Genomic DNA, 22,946 nt, shown 5'->3' on the forward strand with positions numbered 1-22,946 from the left:
CATCCTTAGATATTCGAGCGCATTCGTGTCAAAATTCCGCGTTTAAGATTCATGGACAAGTCGGCTAATCGTAGACGGGCAAAACGTCATAGAATTTCGGTTCGATTGCGAATAATTATATTATGTTACAATAAGTATTATATTATAATACTTATAATAGGTACCTACTCGAACGTAGGTATATGTTTTTTTTTTTTTTTTTTTTTTTGAAAATAACGAAACAGTCAGCGAGCAAAGCTTTTGCTGTACATTGTTGGTCGACGGTCCAATAATATCATACTGTAACTTCACTTTGCATCACATCCGGAATTATATCAAATCCTACGTCGTACGTACACGTCGAAAAATACATATGCGGATAAAAATGTAATACGACCGAGTTGTCGGGGAGGGGGACGGACCGTACGGGCGGGAACGCGCGTCTGAGCAGCAGGGGTTGACACGACGACGAAAGATAACGTGCGGCACGGTAAGCGTGTGTGCGTTCGTGTGCAGAGTAAAAAGCGAGCGTGTATGTACGTGTGTAATGATTGACAGGTGGTGCGCGGGAAAAATCATCGGCTGCGGCTGCCGTGCGGCGGCGGCGGCGGCAGTGGTGGCGGTGACTGACAGCGGCGGCGGCGGCGGCGGCGGTGGTGAAAAGGCGGCCCCGTCGTGGCGCAGGCGCACCGCGTACGGCCACGCGGATTGCTGCGCGCGACGGCGGCGGTGGGGGTCGCGGGGAAATGAAAATCGGTCCGTCGCGCGCCATCGTCTCGACGTAGTATCCGCTCTCTTCGTGCACACGCCGCGCGACCACCACGCACACGCTGCACCCGGAAGAGAAAGACGCGAGAGACGACCGCGCGACCACGACCACCACAGCCAGCGCACCCGGGACGAGACGAGGATCCGCGTCCGATGGCCGACAGTCGGCGGACCACGTTCGACCACTACTGCTGTTGCGGTCCACTACTGAACGCCGCCGTCGTTGTTCATCTCATCACCGTTGTACGCGAGTGTGCCGCCGATCAAACCGCGTAACCGTCGACCGCGCGTGTGTATGTGCGTACAAGTGTTTTTCTTTTCCTCTCTTTTTCCCGCTTCCTACCCGTCCGCTTTCCTTCGTCGGCCCTTCGCGAAAGTCACCGCCGTCGTTTCGCCGTACGACAACCGCACAGGTACACGGGCGGAGGAGACTCTCGATCGCGCGACTACGGTCTCGTCGGGTCGCAGTGCACACGGCCGTGTCGACCGGTTGCGCGAAAAACCGTTGAACGATTAATATTTAGTACATTCGTCGGCGGGACGGTGCGGTGCGTACCCGCGTACGGTCTGCAGCGGCGAACGAGATCCGTGTCGCCCACGGTTCGGTAAAATGATGCTGAAAAACGCCGAGGCTGACCTGCGACCCGGCAAACAGCAGCAGCTCATGTTGGGCGCGTTCGGCGGCCCGCAAATGTTGGCCGATGCGTTGCACGCGGCCACGGCCGCCGACGACGATGACGACGAGGACGACTGCGGCGGCGACCGCAAGGATGACATGTACGCGGCCATGGCCATGAAGGACTCACCCGCGGCCGCGGCTGGGCTGCAGGACGGCAACGGGTTTTGGATGGCTGCCGTGTCTGCGGCCGGGCCGCAGATGGACCACCACGCGGCCGACTACCAGCCCACCCCCGTTCCGGACTACATGATGCACCATGTTATGGGTGCCGGTGGCGGTAACGAGAATGTGTCGCCCGTCGACCAGCAACACCAACAGCAGCACCATCAGGCCGCCGCGGCCGCGGCCGCTGCCGCCGCCATGTATCAGATGCAAACGGACCAACAGGGCGGCGGTGGTGGCGGCGTCGGAGGTGGTGGTGCCGGTGGAGGTGGTGGACAGCAAGAGTATCCTTGGATGAAGGAGAAAAAGACCACGAGGAAGAATAACCATCAAGGTAAGTGTCGTTTGTCCATACATATTACAGTCACGAATATTTCCTATAAAACTTGGTTCTATAAAAATATTCATTTCTTATTTTATCGTAATTATACTCTCCGCAAACGGTTTTAAAAGTTTGATAGGTAATACTTAGACTTAAATAGAAGACGCACAAACTCGGTTCTCCTATAACTACGCCGATGATTAAGTACCTGTTTTTAAACGTTTTTAATGCAACCAATTGGGCGACTTGAAACGTTCAAAATAGTATTGAATTCGTAGTAGTGTTCGACATTTTTCACAGCTTCAAGTTCTGACACTCGGTTTGATAAAAGTAGGACATACGATGACGAGCGAGTGCTTGATATGCATACGCGAACTTTGGAAATAATAAATCGCGAAACGTTGTTATACGGTTGTACATTCTGTTTTGACGAGTGGCACTACGGTACCGTAGAAGAGCACAATAATAAAAATATATCGTTTCACTAATCGTCGTGTCACCAACGACTAATACTATGTATTTTGTTGTTCAATATGAAATAAAACAGTCTGTTCTGAGTTGAGACACATTATTTGTGTTATTTTCACGTGCATTACACTATAATAATATGAAATGAAAAACTTTTATCTTATGCACGTAAACCGTATACAGAACTGAATTGAGGGGGACTAGGAGAGCTGTAGCCCGGAGCATCAAGTTGATAGGAGTCACAACGTGTTAGTTCGTTTTTTTTTTTTTTTTTTAAGGACATCAAATAATAAACAAAATAACTTTTTTATTGCGTATGCCGAAAAAATGTATATTAAACTTGGAATAAAATTGAAATCCTTCTATTTTATTAATAAAACATATTTTAGAAAAAAACGACAGTCATAAAAAACTGTATTACCAATTAATAGTACTGCAATATACAAATATACAATACCGAATTTAATTAATATTTATTACAAATTACTAAATCTTAATAAAAAAAATTAAATTCTATTGTGTGAAAGGGCTTGAATATATACAGTGACTATTATTTTCGAGTTATTTAAATTCGAACTCAAATATTTTGAAAGTATACCGATACCTATGCTGTATGATATTGTGGTGTTTAAAACAAAATACTCATTTCTAGTAAATATATATTAACATGTTTCCAACTATACTTATCTATATGAGAATATTTTTTTTTAATAGCATTGAAATCGCTTCAAAACCATTTATAATCCTGTTGCAGAACATTATCCTGCAACAGTACTGATATTTCATTAAATGTACACTAAAATTAAGTAAACCGGATATTGCTTATGTTTTAGTTAATATCTCACGTTAAAACGTTAAATTTTGACCATTCGGTCGATAAGCACATATTTACTGAGAACACATCAAAAGTTTTTACGACTACTTATACACGTGTTACTTCATTTATCACTTTATAAATTTAAATTCACCCCGTTTATATCGTGTCTTTGAATCACTAAAGGGGAGAGAAAACCGCCGTTTTTTTTTTTAATAAAATCCTACATACTCGTACTCTATGTGGTATAAACTTTTCGCATAAACACTGTACCCTCAAAGAATGGCCGTTCTCAAATTATTATTATTATTATTTTTTTATATTAGAACTTTACACGAAATATTATTACACATAAAATGCGTCATACATTCATAAACAACTAACGATCGTAATAATAATATGTCAAGTAAACACGACATTTCCTAGGAACGTGAACGTTGAAATAATTTTAATTTATACATTCGTTTTGAAAATATGTTAGACCATTCGTTTCATTTGAACACAAGAACATCAGCACATTTCGGGTATATTTTCCGAAACTTCTGTTAATGTTATTATTAGTATAATTATTGTATATGTTGACTTAGTCGTCTACTATTATAGTAAAATTTTGTTTTTAAACAAACACGCATATTTTGTGTAAGAGTTCCATAATTCGTGTGGACGCGTAGTATTATTTTTAAACGTTTGCTTTGGTAAAACATGCGCTTACAAACTTTGCAAAGTAATATTTTGATTGTTATATTTTATATACGAGAAGTACATCTCGTATACTTACCAATTATTAGCGTGGTATTGTTTTTCCCAGACGAATAACTCATCAATTTGTGTTTGACATTCCGTTGAGGGTTTGACCGAGTCGATTTATCATAATCGTGTTTTTATATATACCGCCAGATAAATCGGAGTGAGTTTCTCACCGTCCGTTGCCGTCGTCGACGCCGCCGTTACTGCCGCCGACCGTGTATATAGTTAGGTAGGTACCTCATAGGACGGCGGACCGGCCGAAATTAACAAAAAGGTTCCTTAGGAGAAAAAAAAGGATAATTGAAACGATTAGATGATGGCTAAAACAAAACGTAATTCGATTGCCGACGTTTGCGGGATTTCCGTATATAAGTGGCGTGAATAAACACTGTTATGACTACCGAATAACCAAGTTACCCTCACCCTTGGGGGTTTATATGTATATATATATATTTATTACGATTACAACCCCTAAGTTCGCCGAATCGTAAATCATTTTGATGTTAAATGCGAATCAATGATGGACTATAAGTATACATATAAGTGTGTGTAATTGTGTTCACACGTATATATATATATATACGCATTATTAAAAATGACGGTTTTACGTTGTAATTTGAAAATTTTGCAGAGCAAATGATTAGCTACTGTACATCCTAGCAAACAAATAAAACGTAAAGCGATATCAAAGTACAAGGAATCGCCACTGTATAACACCTACAGAATCAGTACCGACATCCCGGTAGTTTTTCGATATCTATTATAATACTTTGTAATTAGGTGTATTATTTCGGCGTTAATATACATATTCAGAAACTCACTGACCATAAAATGATACGTTTACATAATATTGCGTAAATATATATGATAGTATTTTTGTTTAAAAATCAAAAACACGATTACATTTCAAATGTATTACCGTTATACCGAACAATATAGCTTTACTAGTTTTTCTCTTGTCACGATAAGATCTGATTTAGTTGTAATTTATTCGTCGAGACCAATTCAATAACGTAAATAACAGATTATAAAAATGTAATTATAATTACTATAGTAACCAATCAATCATTATAATTCACCATACTGAACTCGTACGGTACTATTGTAGGAACGCAGTTAGTTTATTATTGCATAAAACATTACAACAGTTATTGGACGTCGATGAAATCTTATTAGAACTCGCTTTACTTTAAATATAATGTACCAATAGTGTTATAAACGCCGTGTAAAAAAACAATAAATATATATATATATATATATCATATTTTCATATGTCGAATTAAAATTATATTGATTTTATCCGACACGTGTTATGTAATATTTACTAAGAAAATAACCCGACAACAATGCCCTTATTGGTTAGATATATAAGAAAAATATAATGTTTACCACTCCACGTAATACGAATACTACGGATGGTTTTGAATAAATTGAACTTATTGTACGCACAGTTTGTGAAACGTGGACGACTGTCAGACGGAATATGATCGATAGGCCTGTTGATGTGAGAAAATTTGTTGCGTAAAAGTGGGGTCATTATTTTCACGTAAGAAAAGACTAATGAATAAATAGTACATTGTACGAGCCCATGTATTCTATTGTCCGCTCTATTCGAATATCAAATGTAAAAAAATAACCGGCGTGTCGTATTATTATTATAACACAGTAGCGTAGTATTATACTGTTCGACGTTATATGCTACATTGTTTAACATTGCGTCGCTCTTGCAAGCCGTCCAATAATCATATTCGTTATCGAAAATATCTTAAACAACAGTTTATAAATTTTAATATAGACCTATACAACGTTTGCGGTCCGGTCAGATCTTCCAGAGGTGGACCGGGTCAAATATGGAAGCTGCGTCTATGCCGCCGCCACCGCCGCCGCCGATGGAGTTAAAACATTAATTACTGTCCGTGCACTATTATTTCGTAATCTGTCTACGAGGAGAAGGTTAAATTATATGTACGACACGTAGGTACGATAAAAATGATTACGGTTTACCGAAAGTACAGCGTTAAAAAAAAAAAAAAAAAAAGAAAAGTTTCCATGACAGTACTACTCGTACGTGCGAGATTTATTATCATTTACCTGTATACGAATGATTTACACTGGTGAAGTGACGATACGCTTAATTTTACCGATTTCGAAGAGAGTGCATTACGATGTTACACGATTCCAATACCAGGTTTACCGATTTCGTTGTATCGGTTTCCCCTCGTACCTTATTATCAACGACGGAACACGTGTGCAGCAGGGCGGATCTTACGTTCGCACGTAAAACAGCTACGACCGTTCTATCCAATATTGCACAACGGTACGCCCGAGAATGTTCGAACAACGAATCGACCGAAAACGGCAAAAAAAATGGGGTACAATGTGGTAAGATTCGACCGGTCGTCCGGTCGTCTCACCGTACGGTTTGGCCCAAGTCGGCACTCCGTGAACGTACACCCAGGGATTATTCCAAGGATTTTTTTATCAACTGCGCATTTTTTTCAAATAATCCTATCGAAACAGAGAACTCTGATCTCAAAATGTACCATCAAATTATAGTTAAAAATTATAAGATTTATAGCATTAAGGTGAAGTAATTGAAAATGTAATCTATTTAAAAGATATAAAACAATTTACAATCGTGTTCCAAGTATTTTTTTTAATAAATATCCTTTTCACTTTGTTCGTAAATTATAATGTAATGCATAAAATAAAACTAAACAGCGTTCAATTAAAAATCAATTACGCAAAAGTTTATTATCAAGTGCGCATCTAGCTTTTCGCAAAATAAGCTCAACTGCGCTTTAGAATAAGCCCTGGGTGCACCTGTGGGCCAGTCGATTCGCGTGCGCGGTACGATCGGGCGGCTCTGGTCAACATTGGACGGTATGTAAAACGTATAGGCCAGTGGTTTTCAACCTGGGGGTCGCGAATCATAGGTTTGGATGTCGTCAAAAATAATGAATGAAATGATTTTTCCATATTATTTAAAAATAAAATAAAGTTAATTATTTATTTTATCAAATTTTTAAGTGTAAATTAATCAAAATGGTTTATCGGTAATTAAACCAAATTTTGATGAATAAAGCAACATTTTTTTTGAAGGGGTCGCATTACAAAAAAATTAAAAAATCGGGGGCTCACGGTCCGAGAAAGGTTGAAAACCACTGGTATAGGTAGTCGAAATGTTCACGTGTTTACGCGTTTGGATTGGTAACGTTGCGAAACGTCGGACGATATGTGTATACATGATGTTTATTGTATGGCATGTTACAATATTATTATTATGTACGAACGGATTTCTCCGATACAATATCGATGACCGGCGATCAAATAATTATCGTGTCGTTCGGGAAAAAATTGCCGCCTCGCGTATTTTTTTTGTGGCCGAATCGCGTTTCTATTACAATAATAACCGTTGCGATATTTAACATGAATGAATGTGAAACGCGTTGGACTTTAACAAAAAAAAAAAAAAACATCATAAGAAATAAGTAAAGTAAATATTAACATGAGATAAGAAAAAAAAATAGTACTCAGTGGTTAATCGTTATGAGCACATGGTGCAGGGTTTAAAAGTTGCACGCGTTGTTTTGTTGAAATATGTTCACTGTGCAATTTACAATACAATACAAAATATTGTACATTATGTGTATCAACTGCAGCGTATTATGTTTATACAATACAATAAACGATATTGTTATTGCTCTCTAACCGGTGCCGTTTGATATTTAAAACGTTTACGTACATTCATGACCACGTAAAATCGATCCAGTTTTTAAATTTTTTTATCCCATTTGTCAAGTTAATGAATCGTAATCGCGTTAATAACTGGTGCAGATGTACTATGTTTGTTGGTTGGTTATTGTTTAATTTTTAATTTTATTTATAAGACCTGTGGGCCAGAAGTTGTTAAGAGTTCAAGGAACAATTACAACACTGTTTAATTGAACTGTATAACGTTTTGATAACGCACTACACATGCATCTTGTGAATTTATATAATTTCCGCTAAGAACGATATTATACACTCATCGGCTGACTTATCAAAGTGCAATATTTTGAAACAAATCTTAATGTACGTTTTCCTAACAAATATCTAAGTATGAGAGTAAATAGTTCCAAATACTAGTAGATCCAATGAGTAGTGTGCATGACATACATATGTGTATATCCTGTAAATTATTTAAAATAAAATAAGGAAATACGACTTTATGATCAATTAAATTGCTATTAATTATTTATAGGTACGTAGGTACATTTATAATCGTAAGATACTCTAATTTAAGTTTTAAAAATAATTAGTTTTAAATGGTTTAAAAAACCATAAAATATTATAAAAAATTAATCGAATTTACATATTTTCTAAAAAATGTATCATAAACAATTATAATGAAATTGATTATACTTCATGCTTACAGAAATATTAAATTAATTATTTTATCTAAAAATAATTACTAATTATTTTTTTAAGAGACTTGAACGAGTGAGTATGAAATTGCATAGTTTGAAAACACGATCATTCGATAATTCTGACATTCATTAGTTTAATTGTAATAAAATATAATATTGATTTTTAAATGAACTGTGTTTGCTATTGTTTAATTATAAATTATTATTATGTTATTATATTTATTTTATATACGAATTCGGATTTATAAAATAATTCAGTATAATGTAAATTAAATAGGTAGTATATGAATAATATTTAAACAGAAACGATATGGTGAGATGTCTTAACTTTTTTATACAAATATTAATTTTGGTCACTTATAATACCCCTATCTTATTGTTTTTAAAAGTAGTATTCTTCTGCTGTTATTTTATGCACTATGTAATCATGATTAATATTAACTGAGAAATAGAAAGTTGTATTCAACTTGTTTCTTATAAGTAGCATATTTTTATACACCACACATATGATAAAAAAAGACTACTATAAATTATTTAAAATCACCATATAATATAACTTGAAGGCTAAAATCTAATTTAATTCCATTTAATATTTAGTATAAAATATTTATTTTTTTTTTGAAATTACGTTTTATTTTAATATCATGCTTTATTTGTATTGTAACTCTACGTTATACTCATTGATTGATTAATTTATCAAGATAAAATAAAATTTTGCATTTGAAACATGCAGTTAGATGTGTATAATCTTCAATAGAATTAAAATATTTCAAAACCAAATTGTATAGTGGGAATGTAAATTAGTCATTATGTGACTGGTCTTGTTGTCTTAAAATCTAAAAATCGGAATGACTTAAAAAGTATAACAATAAGGTCAATATATGTATATATCCTGTGCGGTATTGAACGCAATTAACAAAAAAAAAAAAAAAAAAAAATACTTATGGTTTTATGGTTTTTGTTTGATTCGAATTGTTTTACATTTAATGTACTCTCGGTTCTACGTTAAAACCGTTCTACTTTTAGTCCATACGGACATTCTAATCTTATACAGGTGTATAATTTATTAACGGTTTCGTTTTTCAGTGTATTATTATTTATTACCTAACCTAACTAAATGTTTTTGTATATTTCTAAAAATCAATTAAAATGACATACTGTTCAATATCCACGCTACAACGATAAACCGGAACATCAAACCAACAGACGTTAAACGTACATAACATATGATTTCGAATGTACCACGTTCGGCAAAATATTAACAAACGCATAAATAAATAAAATGGAATGAAATAAAAAGACCTTATTCAAAATATTTAAGTGGCCTGACAATCGGTTCCTTTCATAATCATATAATATACGATTTATTTTCACTCTGATATGACATTTTTGTCTAACGAACAGCTTTAGGTACGTTTACGTCGGATTGTGTATCCGTAATTTGTACACACGTATGTAATATTTTATTCGTTTTTACGTTCAATGATTTACTCTCAAGGCTCCCAAGGCGTAATAGTGCTCGTGTCCTATGTTATAACTTACACGTCAAGAAGTTGCGGTGGAGGTGGTAACGACAGTGGCGGCGTAAATATCGTTACGTCTTATTGGAATGGAAAGCGCGAGGGGAGGAAGGATATATTCTGTACGTATGAATGGTGGCGATGGCGAAGGGCAGGTAAGAGAGGATGACCGGAGGGCAAGTCTTTGACCAAGGACGACTTGTTGAGAACCGTCGGCGTCGGAAAAGAGGGAGCGTATAACATAATAATAATTAATCTCGGTGATACCGCGGAGACTATTAATAACCTCTCCTCTCAAACACATATATATATATATTATGATGTCGTACCTATCTACCTTTTTTTTTTTTTGTTTTCCACCCGAAGCCGCTTCCTGCAGCAACCCGATTGATTGACGTACCAATTTCCGTTGATTCGGATTTTGGGCGCGATAGAAAAAAAAAAAACACAAAATATTAATAATAAACTTTTATATAACGTACATACCGCCGTTGTACTGGTCGGACGTGTCATTAACGGACATACCTTTTTATCATTATTATTATTATTATTATTATTATTATTTATATTATATATTTTTTTTACACTACCTTCATCCGCAGCGCATAGGTATTGGATATTCGTATATTATTTCGACGTGTTGTGCTACAAGGTGTAACGCAACGTATAGAAAACTAAATAAATATTATAGTGTGTTGATGTTCGCAGAGAAAAAATAGAAGGAAACGCGCGCGCAGGCTATAAGGTCATACGTCAGAAATGTACAATAAAGATAAAGAAGTGAAAAAAAATAAAAAACTTTGTATATACGCACGGACAAAAGTCACTGTGCCGCGCCGTCGCCGGTCGCAGCGAATTCAATTTCCACGTCATTTTGCAAGTTAAAAATGAAGCCAAGGGGCTTTTGTGTGCATGTACGTGCGTGGTTGACGGTGGTTGTGGGCGGGAGGTGGTTTTTTTCTGCGGAGTAAGGCGATAGTATTATGGAATAGAGAGCTGCGCGTATATACGTATAAGAATAAAAGCGAGTGAAGAAAAATGGTCGTAAAACGGAAAAATGACGGGGAAATGTCACCGTTGTAATATTATGAAGATACGATTCACTGTTTGAGCGGTTCCGCTACCGCACGTTTTGGACAGGCGGCTGACCCCTCGAGGGGGTTGAAGGGGTCGAACATGTTTTTTGATAAATTGGCCGTGGCCTCAGACACAAAAAGCTCTAAACGTACACCGCCCTCTTGCTCTCTCACTCTTTCTACCGCCTTATATTTTTCTCTGCTTCCGCGGACACACGCAACTCGTATATACATGTATTCTTCTTTACAACGCAAATCTGAATTTCTAATTTTTCTCTCTTACTTACTCGTTGTTGTCGTCCCCTGCTCGCGTGTCTTCCGCGCAACCCGTATTATTGCGGTTTTTTATTTTTTATATATTATGTTAAAATTGTGTTTTTTCCCTTCGTCGCTTGACGCGAAGTATATACGCTCGACGACGGCATCTCACACGGGAGATGGACAGATCGTGAACAATGTGTATACCAAATATGTATATTATTCATATTAGATACAACTATTGTAAGCATAGTGACGGTTTTTAATAATGAAACATTACTGTTGAAAAGTTTACCCGACGTGTGCCGCAGCCAAGGCAATACCGGAAAAATATCGTCGTTTAAATATGTATTGAAAAAATTATAAAAAAAATTTAATTCCGGATGTTTTGAACAAAACAATCGGTTTTTTTTTTCCTAAGAGTAATTTTTTCGTCCATGTTTTGTTCCGATAACGTATCAAGTTCGAATTTTTTATTTCTAGTTTTTGCCTATAATTTTCGGTTACATTTACCTCGTTTATATTATATGGGTAATTTTTACTTAACTATGTATAAGATTACTAAATAATTATTGTTTTAGATTTTTGACAACAAACTAATATTAGTTAAACTCAAAGATCGCGCGTGTTTAAACGTCCGTTAATTTAAATCAATTAACCCATTCGATTATGCGTGCCATGTACAAAACACGCAAAACGGCACTTAGGTACCTACATTTCAGAGTTTTGGAGTCGGTTGATTTCTGTTTGCGCGTTTAAAATGTTAGTCTTGTCACACTTAATGTAAAAATCGTTATTCTTACATGTGTATATCAAACGTACACACGGAAAAGGAATATGACTGAGATTAAAAAAAAAAAAAAAAAATCAAAACATACATTTTTATTTTTCAATGAAGTATAATATAATAAAAATAATGGTACTCCTTTTGACGAGTGATGTATATCAATGGATATTTACACTGGTAATAATATAGTATAAAATAAGTGTTTACTGTAATTAATATGTTTTTTTGTAATTTTTTAAAAACTAATCTGTTAAAAAGAGTAGACTCGTATGTAATTAAAAAAAAATATATAAATAGAAAAATGTGTCAATTGAAAAATTTGTAAAAAAAAAAGAATGTAGGTACATTTATTTGTAATATTCAGATCGTTTCCTTTATGCTACCAAGCTATGGTTAAATATATTCAAAAGGACCCTTCCCTGAACATCACATATCTAACTGGTCACCCCCGACTAAATTACGCTTTTTGTTGAATTTTAAGTCTAAGAAGATTTTTAATTGGTGAATGGTTGGTGTTCATATTTTATTGCCTATACCCGAACTAACCAGTGTGTGGACACGTATATAATAAATGAAATCGGAAAGCGTATTGATGTGCGCCTATATGTTACGTTCTAAAGTGTTGCTAATGAACATTCAATTTATCCGTGTTAATAATGAAAACGTATTGAACAGTTGGCAACTGTTGTATTGGTCAGGATTAGGTAAATATTTTGAGCAGCGGAACATGTTTGAGAAGCGTTTTTCCTTCGTAGAGATGATTTGAAATTTACAATCCAAGGAGCAAAAGACACTTTTTTTTGTAATAAAATATTATATCCATCGTGTAACCACTATGTTATTTTAAATTTAACCTAATTTGTGTTAAGCATATTTATGATTCAAAGTAAAAATTCTAAAAAAAAAAAACCTATAAAATACCGTTGTTCTGTGAACAAATACGAGGGCAATTGTTGTTGCTCCGTTGATCCCTTAAACGCCGTTCATGTTTCATTGTCTCACATAATTTTACGTATAATTTTTTCCTGAGTGTTCGTATATCAGCGAGCATTGCTCATCGATGGAACCAGAAACAAAAATCTGAACATGACGCAGAACACTCTTCGCAGTGCCCACACGTGAACGGTTTCACATAATCGTATTACGTTCGGCCTCCGTACGCACATACGCACACACGTACATTGCATCTCGTATATAATATATATGTATATGTACGTATAAATAATATATTACGTATAAATATATACGCACGTACGGTTGTGCGCGTAGTCGGATATGTAGGCCGGGCACCCTTCAGTTACTGCCGCCGCCGCCGCGCCACTAATGACATAATAATAACACACGGGCGAGTACCTCCGTAATCATATGCGATTTGTCAGAGTCAACCCGCTGTCGCCCGGTGCACGCGGTATACACACCAGAACAACCCCCCCTCCCCCGTCGGTTTACTCCTCACCTCGCGTTCGACAACCCCTCCCTCGTGCTGTACACATATATACTTCGTCTACTGCCTTTACTCCTTCCCTCCCACCCCGTCACGACACCACTTCTGTCGTCTTTATATATATTTTGCGCTAAGCCCCCGTGTAATCCGATCGCTGATGGCGCGCTGTCGACGCGACGGCCGTTTCAAATCCTCTAATTTTGTCGTCGAGTACCTACACGTAAACACATACATACATATATTTATTTATATATACTTTGATACTCGCATAATACGTATAATAACACGTAATGTACACACGTATAAGCTTTTTAATGCTGTATTTCATTCCGGGGCATATTTTTGATTGAAAATATTAAATGATTTTTATCAAAATTCTAGTCGGAACATTTTACGTCTGAGACCATCTGCAGTACATAAAATTAACTCTATTGTATTAATTTTTAATTATCTAACCTCCTTGATTGTTGTGTAAAATTTTTGATAGTAATATTTTTATATGCGCTATCAATCCATGTATAAAAATAATTTCCATTTCGGATATTTTATTCGTATTTCTATCGTTTCGAACCAATTGTAAGTTCCAGTTTCAGAACGTGTGTTTACAGTGCCACTGCTGTGAACGCGAGTATTCGCTCACAGCAATGGCCAATTAGTTCAAAATGTCAACGTACTACTGAAGATGTGGATATTTATGAAAAACGAAATCGTATCGGTACGTGAAAGCATTAACCCGTTGGTAATGATAAATATAACTATAATACATCTTTATAAGAATTTAATATTTTTTATTTAAAAACGATGCGAAAACACCATTTCCAGGCATTGCATTGTGTTGTACTGGCGGTTGTGTAGTAACGGGCATTGAATGCGATTCGGATTTCAGATAAGGAACAAAAAAGTATCATCACCTTGCTAAATTTCGTAAAAATTTTACCTACAGCAAAGCTTATTAGTTAAAGTGTACTGTAAGATAATCGTGTGCGCGCAAGAGAGGCAAAACGAGCGCGATGGAATTTGTGTTTTGCCGCCGCCGCCGTCGGACTCTGTTGTCTTTGTATTTATATACGCGCGCGTCAAGCTTGCCGCCTGCATCGTTGCGAGTTCAATCAATTTAACGGCATTGCACGATGACGGCGGTAGGGTCGAGTTAATTTGTAAGGGATAAATAGGCTGGATCGTCTACACCCGTAGGTAGGGTGAGTGTTTTATGCAAGGGGGTTAGGGTTAGAGGGAAAGCGAACGAGATTGAAGAGAATGTAAGATAGACAGAGAGAGAGAGAGTAAGCTGAGGGGAGGGAAGTAAGGGGAAAGAGTGGTGATGGAAAGATAGAGTGTGTGTAAAACATAGAGCGAGAGGGAGTGACAGAGGGCGAGAGAATGAAGGAGAGAGGAAGAGGAGGTGGTTAGCATGAATGAATTTGACGACTAGCGAAGTTTCTTAGTTAACGGCGGCAGTGGCGGTACCCGGCGGCCCGGAACGAGCGTTCCGGCAGTGATTGATTATGTATCGGGGATGGCTAAAACCTATCGGAAAGGAAGGGGAAAGCCCTTATATATATTTAGGTAATACCTATGTATATATACTTCCAGTACCCCGGAAACCCTTCTTTGCGTCTCACACCCCCGCACCGGTTTTAAAGCCTCTAAACGCACCGATGCGTCTTTCGACCACCAGTCACTTACACACACGCTTACACGTATCTACGTACGTGCACAGACCGAGCGCGATCGAAGAGTTAAAAAATTAAACGCAATTTATAATAAATCGTTTTCGAGTTTTTTTGGCGTCGTTACACGTATTAATATATATATAGTGCATTGATGTTCTGACCAAAACACGTTGACTACACTGAGCGATTGTGCTTGTGTATGTTTCCGCTCCGCAATTTTTAGCTACTACAGATAAATATGTTTACCGATATAAATTATAACGTATATAAATAGCTGTGCAGTTGCAGGTGTGGTGAAAATGTAGTTGGTTTAAAATAAAGCGGTCGTATAACTGAAAAATTTTAAAGATAAATCAAGTAACTGTTATAACGGTAAAATCTTTGACACTTTGTATGTATATTTGTTTTCTTTAGTTTCGATTTAAAAACGCGAACTATGCAATAAATAATATTCAAATATACTTATTTTTTCTCCGTAAATGTAAATTTCTTAACAATTAATAGACGGAATTAAAAAAATTTGAATAGAAAATCTAAGTTCTCTAAAAAGTGTTTAAGTCTCGTTATCGATGCATATATAGGTACACTTCTTGCTTGTTCCGGTACGTCTGGTACTACTGGAGTGGCTTTCGCAGGTACCTACCTAGCCAGTTAGAGTGGAGTATTATCTATACGAATTTGCGTAGTTATAATGTGATACGTACAATTATAATGTGCGTATTATCTATTATTTCGTAGACGCATGTAAGTTATAGGGAAATGTTTCTTTATTTTTTCACCATGTTATTTCACCCCATCCCTCTGCCGCTAATTTGCTTATCGAACAACATTCTCCAGTTTTTTTTTTTTGGCTGTCGTCTAATGGAAGTTGAAATGAAAAATAAACAAATAAAACACAAACCCGTAAAAAAAAATAAAAACTCGGCAATAGTTTAACCTCTGGTGTATTATTAATATACACGGTTCATATACGTATAGCTTTATGTACACAAACACATAAGCTCTTTGGTAAACACTATCCTCGGAGGCGATAATATTATACCTATAGCTCGGTGAGTATAGTGTATTCGGCATCGCGTACCGTATATTTATGTAACACGTAACATTATATATGGCCACACGCGAATCATTCATTAGTCAACAACAACGCGAATGTATACAAACGACACCGAAATAAATATTATTATTATCATTATTTTTTTTCACTTTTTGTAATAATATAATAAAATATATAGCTGCTGCAACCCTTTCCTTCGATTCTCGCGCATACTTTTCCCCTGCCGACAGAGGTGATTGACTCCGCGTCGTGGTTACAGTGTTTCGTTGTGTGTGTGTGTGTGTGTGTGATTTGTGACTCCTAATAACAGTGTAAAATACCTAATAATAATACTTTTATTAATATACATATAAACTTATATGTATATGTGCGATTTGGCATCCGTTCAACCGTAACACTGTTTTAATTATTATTTTTTTTTTTCGTTTTTGCGACAACACGCTCACCCGTACCAAGTCACGGTAAAATAAACAAACGTTTTCCCGTCATAATATTAAATTATTATTTTATTCCATCAAACTTATCATTATTATTATTACAAGGTATAGATATTATTATATACACACGTCCCATCCTTGCCGAACACAACAGCTGCTACTGCGAGCATAACAACGTTTCGCCTGTACGCGCATGCATAATGTATACGCACACCGTTGGTGGACGAAAGGTTTCCAGTGATTAAAAACGTGTGTATTTTTATATTCGATTCAAACGCGGTAAAGTTTTGCAATACTATTTTTTTGAGTTTTCACTCGAACGCGAAGCCGTCACAACTTTATTGTACTGACAGTACTGTACAGTACTGTACGATACCAAAGGTGAATGGATATCATATGGTTCGCAATAATATTACGAACACAATTCACTTTGAAAATGTTTTCGGCGATACGTGTAGAACTTTTATTTTCGATTCCGAAGCACGTACACGAACTTTACGGTACTGCTGTCGGAACGTCTACAACGTTAGCGCGCATCATGACCGTCGAAATAAAGCGACACACGTTTACTATTTTTCAAACCGCTAATCGATTCCGTTAGATGTTTTCTGCGCTATCGCCCTACATCGGCGGAGGTCGCCATCTTTTAAACGAGTGCGCTACATTCGACGTTCCAAGTCCTTGGTGATCGACTAATAATCGCTTATCAATAACAATCCAATATTCAAAATGTACACGGGGAGAAAAACGTAAGTTTATCAACGCGACACCTGTATTGGTCTTGCAGAATGCCAAACATTTTTATTACGATCGACGACCCGAAATTGAAGATCGCATTGCAAATTTCAAATCAACCACTAGCGGTTTTATTTCTTAACGTTCGTTGTTGTTAATCGTGCGTCCGATAAAGGCCGTGGCGAGACGGTGGAGAAGTTGGGTGCGAATTAATTTTTTATTCCCATGGTTTTATCGCCTGATGAGAACTCGTAAAAACTTACGCATCGCATTAGCGTACATTGTCGAACCGCTGTCGGCGTAGACCGCACGGGGCAGAAGTACGCGTTCAACAGGTTTCGAGCAGCTACCGCGGGGAGGCGGCGGGGGGAAAAAAGGCCGAATCGCGGTGGCCGCCCGTCAACTCTATGCTGCGAAACGCTTTTCACCGCGACTGCCCGAACATTTATACCTACATATATAAAATACACCGATGTACAACGAAGCGGGTTCATGTCTTGTCTTTATACGTACGCGTGTATAGCACCGCTAGTACATTATATCCGTGGACTTGACGCGCGCAGACACTTCGAGTGAAAGTTTGGGAAGGCGAGCACGTGTACGGCGGTGTCGGGTGTTTATTGTTTGTCGGTGCGTATAACAAGCCCTTATACGGATCACGCGGGGCGTGCGAAGACAAATGGTCAAAGAGGAAAAAAAAAACTGTCCATCTTTCACGGTTTTTGCCCCCCTCGTGTTTACTTCCAGTTCTCGTCTATTTTTTCTCTACCCTTACCGACCAAGCCGCTCTTCTCAGCCACGCACACATAACGTACGTGCGAGTACCGCAGGCAGCGGTTGATGATGTCAATTTTTCATCTGTCCACGCGAGCCGCAAACTTTTGTTTTTCTCAGCGTTTCACCTACCCTCGGCCCCCGAGCGATCGGACGCGCGAAAAATGAAATCATTATTGTTGTGCGAGGGCCACGGGTAGGGCGCGCGTACAACGTCTTTTGATGTGCGTCCGCGTGTGCTCGTATGACGTGCATTCGTGGGGCGATATACAGTCACTGTACGCATATTATAAAAGTGCAAACATGTATTTTTGAGTGAAAACGGTTCGATATTATTTTTAAATTATCATTTAAAATTAAAATGATGTAACTTTGTCCAAGGTTCAGATGTTAGCACTTTGTTTATCGACATGAATACGATACACAGCGTAGTGCGCAGTTTTCCATTTCAAAAAAACGACAAACGACATAATATTTGTTCGGCGTTTAGAAATGTGAGCAGGATAACAACTTTGATATGTTTACACGAACTAAAGAGTACGATTTAATCGCATTTATATTTGATATTTAAAAAAAAAAGAAAAACCGTTGTTGGTTGTGTGTTGATTAAGTTATTTTTGAGTGGATTTATCATCTTTTTTTAGGATTAATATTTTTCAATTCGGGTGGTGGGTGTGGTTAGAACATGCATTTCAACAACCAAAACTAAACATTGCTGGAATTTCGCTTTACGGAAGAGAGGTGGTAACAAATAGTTGCTTTATTTTATTTTCGAAGTACGACAATGACTGGAAATCATAATGAACTTATATTTGTATTGTAAAAGTCACTAAATCAATCTTTGATTTATGGTTATTTTAACTATTATTATATTTAAATTGTTCTGAGGGTCTTTTAATTTAATTTTTTTTTTGTGTGAAATGAATTTTAACCAAAGGGTGTAAGATGGAATAGGGTGGTATCTAAATTATCGAATGAGGGAGGCCATTTATTCCGCTCTGGATAAGTTACACTCGGTGTAGTAATTATTGATTATATTTTTAATATTTGTGTTTTCTGCTGTTCTTATTTACCAAAATTGATTATTATAAATATTTCCATAATATATATATAAATATATAAAAATACATTATGTATTTAAAACCAAAACGAATGGTTAGGTTTAATTTCCTACCTAATAACTATAAATATTAGATTAATAATTTTATCGTTTGTAATATTAGTAGGATTTAAATAATAACGACTGGAAAGTGAATGGCATATTTTTTCAAACGTTAAAATTTTAATTATTATTAATAAGTAAAAAAATATATATATTTATTTTTACCAAATGTACAGAAAAAATTAATCATTTTTTTTTCGTCGCCGTTTTTTCCCCTTTTAGACAGTTAGTGAATTTAACACCACGCATTTTCAGCATGAGCTATTTGTAAGGTTATTACAGCTAGCGAATTTCTGCAACCGTGGCAAAATCGAACCCATTAACCGTTGATAGGATATAGTTTTACCATCATTTCTACTACAATACGACCAATGCAGGCCACAAACTTTTATATATACTAACAAGCGAGGTGTATAGACAGGAGTCGTGGTATTGCAGTCGTTTTTCAACGCATATACCGTATAAAAACGTTTTTTATAAAAAAAAATCCAGTTTTCGCGCAGTACCTTTTGAGTACTATATTATTATGTATAAAACAGGTATGACTGTATAAATATTAACTTCTCGACTGCGGGAAAGGTGTCGTTAAAATACTGAAAACCATCGTTGTCACCGTACGAGTTTATCCGTTGGAAAAAAAACGAAAGCCAAATCTCGAACATCGTAGCAAAGCGTACGTCCGTCGACATGGGAAACGCAATATTTACTGTACATCGTCGTTTTCGTTTTGTTTGGACATCTATTCGGAGATATCGATTTCGCGCTGTGTACATGCACAGGAACCGCGGCCGGAGATGATGGCGTACGGAACTCGCGGACGTTGACGGATGTGCAACAGAGTGACACAGCCAAAAGGACTCGCCCCTCGGCAGCGGTGGCGATTGAGACGAAAACCCGGCCAGTCATCGACTAAACCCGGAAATGGTGCGGCAGCGAAATGCGCCCAAATCCCGGAACGCTCAGATCAAAACGATGTTATCATTTACACGTCACCGTCAACGCATCCGCCCGTGCAATAACAGTGACGTTGCGGTGCAAATACGTGGACGACGAGGACGACGTGCATCAGGACATCTTATTCTTGATCCTCTGGTCATACGTTGGGGGGCGCCGCTGTTGTAGCCCACGTCGCGCGCCTCGAATGATCGCCCGAGATTTATCCGTTTCAGACACTCGTATCCGACGGACCGCACAATATATTATAATTAGTCGCAATTACGTTGTGATTATACATCTGGTAAGGGTCATTTTATATTATGATCATGCAACTTGCTTCGAGAACAAAACAACGGCATTCGATACAGCACAGCCGACTTCGAGCGTACGAATACGAATAGTTGTTTATTAGTTCTTCCGACCTCGTCACTTCCGCCACTTCGACGTTTTTTGGTACCCATTACTTTGGCCAGCAACTGCTGTTCACTCGAATTTCGTCGATGTACATGTGTGTGTATGATGATATTTGCCGCGTATACCAACGGAGTTGGCGTTTTGTTTTTTTTTTTTTTTTTTTTAGGTCGAGAGGTTACAAAACAAACTGGGTAATCATAATAACGTGAATCGCATTTGGCGAAGAATAATAATCAGACTAGAGAGATTGTGTCAAGGACGATGTTTCTGCGTGTTCCGTTCGATTTAAAAACACGATGGCATTTTACGATTCCGTCCCGTTAAATAAAAATAATAACGAAAGCCTGTAGCGTAGATATTGTACAATACGTGTGTATTTCTAGTTACAAGGTTTTACGGTTAAATGAAATAAATAGCATATTTGTCATTGCCAACATTGTTCTGTGTTTTAAACTCATGTCCCCCCCCCCCTTGGTCCGTAAAACTTGTCCATCAGGCTATTGTTGAGTCTATTGGAACGGTTTGTCTAAGAAGAAAAATACTGCATAACGTAATATATAAAACGTTTGTGATCTACACGAACTATGCGGATAGTATAAGCTGCAAAGTGCCTAATTATAGGTATTCAATTAAAACACGACATCGTCGGAATGCCAACAAAAAAATTACGTTTCGTTCGTTTTTCAAATGATAATATAACATTACGTATAATTTATATCAAAATAATACGAATTTGGGGGTCATATTTTTTTTCACAAATCGTACTCGGAGGGATAATTGAATTAAAAATAAAAAAATCCCTTTCGCCCTCGTCGTCTCTTGGGGCTTGTCGAAAATGTACATACCACCGTTGCAACGGTATATGTATATGTGTTTATATACATTGTATTATGGTGGAGATGATGAAAATTTCCTCATTTGTATATTATACCACCGTCATCCGTGACGATAGGTCATATCAAACGCGACGCGTATATAATATATTTATAACACACACACGCGCACACACACACGCATATATATAGGCGTACAGACACAGACGCACACGCGTAGCCGTATGTATAATATATTATGTATACATTATATTATGTATATAAATACGTATAAAAGCGGCGTAAAAGGTTTTTAAAAGGAAAAGAAAAGGGCTTCCTGGTCGACGGCAGCGGCGGCGGCGGCGGTTGTACACGCATACATACATAACAAGCCACCTAGTGTTAAGTCGTATTCATGGGGATCTATACGTGCACTTGTTTGTGTGTGTGTGTAGTTTCGGCGGCCCCCAAAACGGCAGCTACCACCGCAAACAGCCATCATTAATCAACGAATTTGCTGAGTCAACTCGTCTTTCTGTGTGTATACACTCTTTCTCTGTTGCGCGCGCGCGCCTATACTCTCTCCGTAGTTCTCTTTCGCTCTACCTCGTGGCATCACCATCGTCGTTGTCGTATTATACATCCTCTGACCGTTCTCTTCGACGTTTTATATATGAATAACGCGAAGCTTACGCGGGTTGCATTGCCAGGTTCCTACCCTTATCCTTTCGTCATGATCGTTCACTTGCTGCGTGCATGCACGTGTATTTTTTTGTCATTTTTTTTTCGCTGACTTTCTACTCCATATTCAGATTTTAGATTTATATATATATATATTTAACATCTACACGCCTATACATACTTACCCGCGACGCACGCACGTGTGGGACTACAACAGAGTTTTTTTTTCAGTTAGTCAAGTGCGAATCTGAAATATTATCTGACTTACGTACATTGAATACCTATTATACCTAACTATTATATAAGTGTACGCACCTTATGCGTTAACTTTTACGGTAGCACGTGAAACGATAGTCAATCGAATCTTTTAACTGCGATTGTACACGGCTTCAGCAGTGTCCATTTTAATTTTCGCGAAACTACGTTATTTTGTCATATAATATTAATTTACACAAACGTGTAGTACGTAGAGAATATAACAATAATTTTTGTTTAAAGCATTCGTTTTCTATAATCGGTTGAAAAATCTCAAGCGATCGATCGATAACATATTAAAAATATTAAGTGTTTTCGGCATTTGATTTCAATTTTTGGCTTCAAAAAATATATTTAATTTGCACACTTGTACGCATGAAGTGAATTCGACCTTCATCTGCTGCCGTTGTATTCTCAAGGCGTAAAATCGGGCGCGCACGTACACTCATACACACACGAAATAGCTTGGACTAGATGTCCAAGATTTATACTGTAGGCCAACATATATTATACGACTTATATTTCGATATTATTTTCTATAGGTACGCGTCAGTTTTTTTTTTTTTTTGTATTACTA

General features: G+C 37.3%; 1 protein-coding gene across 2 annotated transcripts in view; it reads left to right on the forward strand.

Moving 5' to 3' along the window:
• The first annotated feature begins 743 nt into the window (after positions 1-743).
• Positions 744-22,946, forward strand: part of LOC112682007 (homeotic protein proboscipedia) — a 63,600-nt gene continuing 41,397 nt past the window's right edge. The window contains exon 1 of one of the 2 annotated variants that reach the window (XM_025552439.1): positions 744-1,922. In XM_025552439.1, the coding sequence (XP_025408224.1) occupies positions 1,358-1,922 (565 nt within the window). In that variant the 5' untranslated portion in view covers positions 744-1,357. The remainder of the gene's footprint in view (positions 1,923-22,946) is intronic. The other variant, XM_025552440.1, reaches the window with a different exon arrangement.

The sequence above is a fragment of the Sipha flava genome, unplaced genomic scaffold (genome assembly GCF_003268045.1).
Source record: "Sipha flava isolate LNK unplaced genomic scaffold, YSA_version1 1_pilon_pilon, whole genome shotgun sequence".
Lineage (NCBI taxonomy): Eukaryota > Metazoa > Arthropoda > Insecta > Hemiptera > Aphididae > Sipha > Sipha flava.